The 8,151-nt window shown below is 42.7% G+C and overlaps 2 protein-coding genes across 2 annotated transcripts; both read left to right on the top strand.

The window, feature by feature from the left end:
• Positions 1-3,785: 3,785 nt before the first annotated feature.
• DSM5745_04495 (uncharacterized protein) lies at positions 3,786-4,478 on the top strand (the record flags this gene model as incomplete). Its single annotated transcript, XM_026746511.1, has 1 exon — positions 3,786-4,478. The coding sequence occupies one exon, from the start codon at positions 3,786-3,788 to the stop codon at positions 4,476-4,478; it is 693 nt and encodes a 230-aa protein (XP_026605507.1).
• A 1,146-nt stretch (positions 4,479-5,624) lies between these two features.
• DSM5745_04494 (uncharacterized protein) lies at positions 5,625-6,287 on the top strand (the record flags this gene model as incomplete). The annotated part of the gene is made up of 1 exon (XM_026746510.1): positions 5,625-6,287. The coding sequence occupies one exon, from the start codon at positions 5,625-5,627 to the stop codon at positions 6,285-6,287; it is 663 nt and encodes a 220-aa protein (XP_026605506.1).
• Positions 6,288-8,151: the final 1,864 nt, after the last annotated feature.

The following is an 8,151-nucleotide window of genomic DNA, read 5'->3' as shown; positions in this document are numbered from 1 at the left end:
GTATAAAAAGCCCTAGTAAATTATAAAAAACTAGCTATAATAATACTAGTTTATTACTAGTTTAAAAAAAAGGTAATAACCTTACTAAGTTAAATACCTTTTTTTTTTTACTAGGTTTTAAGGTTTAATAAACCGCTAGTGTTATTAAAAAATTATTAAACTATTATTTAATTATAATTAATTACCTATAGCTTTAAAGGGGTATAAAATTTTTTATTTTATAAAATTTTAAGATTATACCTAAGGCTATAAATAAAGTAATTACCTTTTTTATTTTTTTATAAAATTTTAAGATTTAATAAACTATAGCTGGAACACTGCTAGCTTGGTATTAAAACTTATTTTAAATTATAATTTAAAATAAAGGACTATATTTATATTAAAGTTAAAATATTAAAATTTTTTTTTTTATTTTTTTTAAAAAAAAAATAATAACTAGCTATATAATAAAGGTTATAATAAAAAATTACTATTTAGTATTAGGAGCAGGAGCAGGGGCCTTTTTAAGTATTTTTTTTTATACTTAGTATTTTTTTAAAAAAAAGGCGTGACAGGCTTATTTTTTAAAAAAAAATATTAATAAACTAATAACTATCCTAGCTATTATTAAAATAAGCCAGGGGCTATTTAGTAATAAGTTAAAAAAAATTAAATAAGTTTTTAAATAATTAAAGCTAATACCTTTATTATATAAACCTTGGGGCTTATTTTTTTTATAGGCCTTTATTATTAGTTTAACTTAATAAGTAAATATATTTTAATAATAAAGGTATTTATTATAGTTACTAGGGTTTATTTATTATAAAAAAATAATATTTTTTTATATAAAATAGTAGGGGGAGGCAAGTACCCTTATTATAAATATAATAAAAGTAATTACACCCGGGGGTTAAATAAACATAATTATTAAAGTTATTAATTAATTTATTATTTTTACATGCTTAAATATACTTTGCATATTATAAGTAAACCTATTTTTTATTAACTAATATTTATACTAAAGCTATTTTACTAGCAAACTAACTAAAAATAAAAAGTATTTATAAAAAAAAGACTAAAGGCCAGGAAAAAAAAAGCCTAAAAAAGTAGTAGTATAAAACCTATAATAAAAGTATTAATAATAGTAATAGCTAGCATAGCATAAGGTAAAGTAAAAAAAGGTAAGCTAGGGGGCGTGGGAGCTATAATTAAATAATAAGGTAATTAAGGTTAATATAAAAGTAAGTAAGTAAGTAAATAAATAAAAAAAAATAGTATTATTATTATTTTTAATATTAGCTATTATAATAAAAAAAATTTAAAAAATTAAGGGGTTATAAATTATAGGTTTACATAGGTAGGCTATATATTACTTATATAATTTATTTTTTTATTATTTTTTAAATATTTTTATTAAATTTACTATTATTACGGCTATTAAAAAAAGTGTTATTATTTAAAATAATTTATTAATAAAAGTGTTAAATATTAAATGGGCTATTAATAGTAGTATTTTTAGTATTTTAAGCAGGATAAACTTTGTTTTAGCCACGTGCATTACTCCTGGTATTAAAGCTTGCGCCTAAGAAATGACGGGACCTACGTAAGGTTTACTAAGAAACCTAGAACCTTGGAAACTTGGTAAAATAATGCCTTTGGAACTTTAAAAGTTTAACCCTTGATTACTCGTCACTTTGCTGAGCCTTTGGTAAACCCACTAGGGTTCAGAGACGTGACTGGGAGTATATATTTATTCTAGTATAGCCTGCCTTTATAAAACTATCAAGATCTGGCAAGGGGTGTGAACCAGTTGTTTCTTCCCCCCAAGGCGTGAAATATCACTAAGGTACTACTACTACTACTACTACTACTACTACTACTACTACTACTACTACTGTTACTTCGAGACCATCAGCAGGCATCCTTGACTGACTTGGAAATGGGAGAGCGATTTCACCTTCAAAGTAAATAGGGCATAGAGAGTTGCTTGTGTTCACACAGCGTTGGGTGTGAAGTGTGACGAGAGCCATGATTCGTCTCTCCGACTTCCGGACGTCCATTTGGTGATACATTTTTTGTTGACAGTCATTGTTCATTTCTTGATTGTTAATGGTGACGAATGAAAGATTCCATTCATGAACAAGAACCAGACCAGGCAGCCTTTGCATTCATAATGCCTTTTACCTGCCCGAAATCAGCAAGAACTGGCAGTCAGTGGGAAGGAGTACGGAAGCACAAATAGATAAACCCTGTACACTCCTTCGCAACAGATTTTCTTTCCCGCTACCGATTCTATCTAAAGCGCCTTTCCTGAAGCGCCGCAGCGAATTCACGATACCCGAAAACACCTGGTCCTGCATATAGTGAAATGCCCCTACTGCCTCCAACTAGCCCTACTCATCAAAGAGCATCCCCAGCGCGGAAAGGGCGCGACCACCTGGCGCATCACACGGAAGGACAAGGACGAGGGCGCGCTGGATCCAAGATTGAGATCTCCTTCGTCCACCTATAAGCTGCGACTCGAGGTCCACGACAACGCAACAGAGGTCAAGTGGTCCAGACCTCTCTGCGGTGTCCTTATGACTGGAAAGGTAATCAAGGAAGGAGGGCTTCTCACTATCTTTAAGGCTCTTCTCTTGGACAAGTACATCGGTCAATTGAAGCCCCTTGTCCGTCAAGTGCCAGTTTTTGGGATAAGGCTGGTTTGAGAAAGGGTTTGAGGTGTCGAGGACCGGACTATGAGGGCCAACTTTATGAACCAGCTGCAAGATGCATTTTTGCAGCTGATGGAGGGCGGAGAGGCGCTCTTGGAGACGAACTTAGTACTTGGGCAAGTCGCTTGCTCATTTACGTAAGACTTTTACTGGCTTTATGCCTTTCGCACTTGTTTAATCTAAGGTCCAATATTCCCCAGCATCCAATTCAATCTATTTTATTCCACATAGATATCTCTTTTTCCGTAATATGTATTTTACTAGACAGAAAGCAAGACCGTGGCGCCAGGGTACCCATAGCAACTCGAATGCCATGTCAGTGATAATAGAGAGTTTTGTTGCATATATAATTACCTAGTCGGCACCTTAAAGTAAGCCTAATCCATCTGGGCCTCACATACACAATACTTCGGGCACCATGGATGTAATAGTACCTAGATGTCCCCTTTCACCAGTATGAATTATGGTAGAGAGTCCCGGTGTGACGAAGGGAAAAGAAACATACTTCACTTGATCAAAGAAGCCTTGAAAATGTCCGGAATTCGATTCCTCGTCACCGAAAACACTGGACTTTGGTCCCCCTTTCAACAACAGATGCATCCTAGGTACAGTCATCCTCGAAAGGCCTTCAATACAGGCTTTGACTGGCTGTTGTATTCTCCTTTCTAGGGATGTCTTTCATGTTTTGTATCCATTCTTTGTCCATTCTCCTTGTCCATTCTCCTTTACTCTTCAGTCTTTCTTCTATTATTTCTCTCTCTACTGTCGATTTTTTACTATCGCCTGGCACTAAGACAGGCAAGTCTTTATTCAATGTTAGTTCCTAGACAACAAGGCCACTCTCTGTATTTTCTCAAATAACACCTTTGATGTGCGATTCGTGAAAGATCTTAGTCAGGCTTCAAAGACATTGTTCTGCACTGCGTGTTAACGACAAAGGAAACGAAGCATTATCAATCCCCTGACAAAGTCCGTCTACTACACGTTTACAAAAAACAGGACGAACATATAAACCCCGTAAAACCTGTCGTCCAATCTTCCCACCATCATCAGCAAAGTTCTCGGACAACAGCGTCCGACCGGAGTTTCAACATGCCTACCATGAACTACCTTCACATCACCTCATTCGAGGTCAGTGCATCCATTGCATCGGCCGGGCCCGCTAGCCCCTACACCTCCATCCTCCTCACCTTCAGTCCACCACCCCCAACCACCAAGTCCATAACCTGGCAATTCACGCGCTCATCAGCCGCCGAAGCCGTAGACGCCATGGCCCACGGCCCATCCCCGCGACCCAACCCATCCACAAAGTACGTTGTCAGCATGCTCCGCGACTGGGACATCAACACCTTCCCGAACCGCGTGCTCCTCGACCGAGTCGCAGCGCGAGACGCAGACCTCTCGCAGGTCCTTGATCTGCTTAATCTCGAGCAGCAGCCGCGTCGGGGGTTTATGATGTACACGCTGCAGGAGACGGGGGGTTCGGTCGCGGCCGCCCTGAAGACGGTTTGGGTGGAGGATATCGTCGGGATATTGACGCACCTCGTTGATCGTGGGATCCTTGTGCGCCGCCCTGGAGATCCGGCTGTTTCGCATCAACAGGTGAAGAGCGAGATTGCGGCGTTGGCGAGGGTGCTGAAGACTGCGTTTGATGCGCCGCCGGCGGAGGCCCCTCCTATTGTGGACTTTGGTCCGTTTCAGGTCGCTGCGCAGCCTCATCCTGACATGGGCTTGGATGAGGTGACCAGTGCCCATCGGGGTGTGAAGCGGGGTCGTGAGATGTAAGCTCGCCGCTTCATATCTTGCTGGTGGTACCTGCCTTGCTTAGGGAGGTACCGATTGTGCCAGGCCTCATCTCCTGAAATCAAGGCCATTGGCCTAAGGGGTTGAAGCTTGTTCTTTTTTGACTTATGTCTACCACACTCGTTTATAGTTTCCTTTCAATATATACATCGCGTTCAAAACGCTTGTTCCAAATCCTTTTTATCATTTTCTCAATTGATCAGCATCTAGCATCATCATGTAGAGTCTTTGTGACCCCACGAATTATTCCGTAAACCCTCTGATTTTCAAAAATGTGATCTCCCTCATCACTAACTATCTCCATTTACCTGCTCCTCTTTTAACGCAATTATAGTAGGTCCTGAGTTTGAGACGATGATATGAAATCTGCCGTCGAGGGCACTGTAGCGTACTCTTCCCCCCTGAGCTGAAGTAACAGTGCATGATCGTTAGAATGATGGCAGGACAGAGTATACCGTTATGCATTAGGCCGTCCACTCAATGTGCTAGATTCGTGATAATAAAATTGCGCTCCTACCTGATCTCAATCTTTGTGTCTTGTTCAAGCCAGACACCTTACATGACAATTTCTGCGTGCCCCTGGGCATCAAGGCACGCATGACCAATACACAAAGAGGCCTTATAACAAAGCCTTTCAAAGGCGTCCGATTGTATTAATAAGAATCAAACCAGGTGCCCCTGCTATTGGACGGCGTGTTTGGCTAGTACTTTGTCGACTCTTCATTCACTTGTTGTAACAAAGCAGATATACTCCACAAAACAAACGCTTTGTAGTTGGCCTTTGTCAATTCACAGCCAAAGCAGGCATAGCCTTCAGCGCAACATCAATTCTCACATATACCCTGCGCCTTCACTCTTCAAAGCAAGAGCCCAGTCACGCGCTCTTGGTTCATTGTCACAATAGAGTGGTACAGTTCACAAAGACCCTTGTTAACAAAAGGAGTCGGCCTTTATTCACAATGGACACTCCAGGCCTTTACAAGAACAACGTCTTTCACACATACATATACAAAGACATCTTAAGACATATAAACCGAGTAAACACCACCCCAACTCCCCATTCCATCTTCAGCAACATCGTTTGGATTCCAGATCCAAACATTCTCGCAGATCCAAATACCACCCACCATGTCTTCCGGACGCACCTCCTCCACCATGCAAATGTCCACCACCACCTCCAACTACGACATCCACGCCCACCTCACCCCCCGCACCCGCAACAACCCAAACCCGCAACTAACCCTAACCTTCGTCGAATCCGGCTACGTCGACAACGCAAGCTACCTCGCCATCCAGCGCGCACTGTCCAACGACGACCGCCGCACCCTCGCCCCCTACAAGCTCACCTTCACCGACGCCCCGCCCATCCGCGCCACGCCGACCCCCACCCTCATCGGCACATTTCCCGCCCTGGAGCGCAGCATGGACGAAGTCCAGGCCCAGGCGCGCATGCTCTACGAGCGCGCGAAGAAGCAGGGACGTCTGCGTGAGCTTGCGGGGCGCGGAGAGGAGGAGAAGCTAGGCGCGCTGTTTGATAAGGTGCGGCGGGAGAATAGGGTTATGGACGAGGGGGACTATGGTGTTATTGTTTCGCGGCTGGTGGAGATGGGGTTCCTTGCGAATCATTCCGTGGCTTCAGGGCGTGAAGCGACCGAGGGTCTGGCGCGCCAGTTGAAGGCGGTTGTTGAGTCCATGGCGGTTTTTGATGAGCGCTTGCTTGATATGGGGGGGTTCCATGTTCCGGCTTTCCGCATGGGGAACGGGGAAGGGGATCATCCTATGGAGATTTAAGCGAGTCAGCCTTCAGCGGTGTTTGGCCTTGGTGACGCTGTTGTCTTCTGCTACATGATGTGCTGAGTAAGGGTGAGCACTGTGCTTCGGTAGAGTGCTTGTACCTGGTCCATTTTTTAGTGTTTTGGCGGAATGCCTACCACGCTCGTTTGGGAACTTTCTTCTTGATCCAGACCATAGTTTTAATTAATACAATCATTTATCAGTGTTAATAAATCCAGAATATGTCGTAGCATCCCAATCGCGCAAATGTCCAAGACTGTGGTATGAAGTGGGGCTCTGAGAAAGTAAGTCACGTTGACAGCAAGCCCTAACTCATTCTCAGCAGGCCTACTAAGTGCCCAAGGTCCGTAGTTTGCCCCAACCCTCTGAACTCTCGGACTGCATGGCGCAAACGCGTACTCGGGGGGTTTCTCCCTGTAATTCAACATTTCTCTGCCCTTTGCTTGCTAACAAAGTCAGCAGGTCCCTCAGGCAACTCCCGAAATCCCTGCGCTTCCTGGTTAGGCATTTAGGGACTCCTTGCTTCATCATACGTGTTGCAGTTCTTTGCCGTTAAGGCGATCCGAACTGACCTCACTTACGAACAGTCTAGGCAAACTCAACGAAGAGTACTAGATTAGTCTACGCGAACACATCATAGGGGGGATCATGAGACTTATGTTATGGGACCCGGTGTTTGACGCACTAGGCAGGTATGAGTACGGCATGGGATCTAAAGGTAATATCCCTGTCTTGCGAGTCCAGCGTAGTTGCCTTTGCAGTTGCCTTTGCAGTATTATCTTCTCAGCAGGGCAACTAGTTCCGTTACTCACTCGGCCGGATGCTTGGAGATAATACCCTAATAAACACTCGGGCTTGCCGTTTGCAACCTCGCAAGGATAAGCGTTGACAGGTAACTCCACAATGAAAAGACCTCAGCCTTGCTCTCACTGCGAGGCTTCGATCTAGACAGATAAATATCGTACGTTATCTGGGAAGAAGGAACATCGGACAGCGTCGACTCCATCTCAATAAGTTAGGCACATCTCAAATAGCTCAGGGAAATTCTGAGCAAAAGTGATGCAATAAGATTCGATAGTATATCAAGAATAGTAAAGGCTATTACCAGCACGAAGGCTCATCAAGACCAGCCGCAGTCCCACAGCATGAACCCAATCGAAACATAAACCGAAGAGGCATAAAAACAATGGCGGTAACCATAAGTTGGGATTGGGCATCTACTACATAGTCACACTCCTACAAAGACCCTCACCTCACCGGAGCTGTGAACCTGCCGCTCAAAACTTCCAACTACAGCGTCCGATAAGGTAAGGCATTCCCTGTAGCCTCGATACAAATCTATGATTACCGGTTTGCCATATCGTATGGTCCTAGTAGACTGTTTAAGCAACAAAGTCTAAGTATAGACGGAACGGGCATTCACAAAGAAACTATGAAACAAGTCTGTTGTCTCGTCCTGGTCAAAGGCAGCAAACACGGTACGCTCGAGAATAGACGCCTCTGTATCGGTCTTTGTTGAGTTCCCCGTCAAGTTCATTGTTATTCTGGTTAAAATAGACATGAATGTTTCGGCCACCGAGTGCCATACAGCCTCCTAATAATTGACGATATGAATCTAAAACTAGTACGCTTTGATGACCAAGTGTCATACAGGGTCATAATAATTAACTGATACAAGTCTCAATCTAGTACACTTTGACCTGTGCAGTGTCCCATTCACTGCGACGTGAGAGAGATGAGACTTGACATTGAAACCTGAAAAGATGAACAAGCCCTTGTCATTAGAGAGTAACAGGAGGGTTATTTTAAGAGACAGAGTAAGAGGATGGGTATATAAATGTCTCCAATACACTGCAAAACT

This window comes from Aspergillus mulundensis (assembly GCF_003369625.1).
Source record: "Aspergillus mulundensis strain DSM 5745 chromosome Unknown scaffold_3, whole genome shotgun sequence".
NCBI lineage: Eukaryota > Fungi > Ascomycota > Eurotiomycetes > Eurotiales > Aspergillaceae > Aspergillus > Aspergillus mulundensis.
This window is presented reverse-complemented; position numbering and strand designations above follow the sequence as displayed.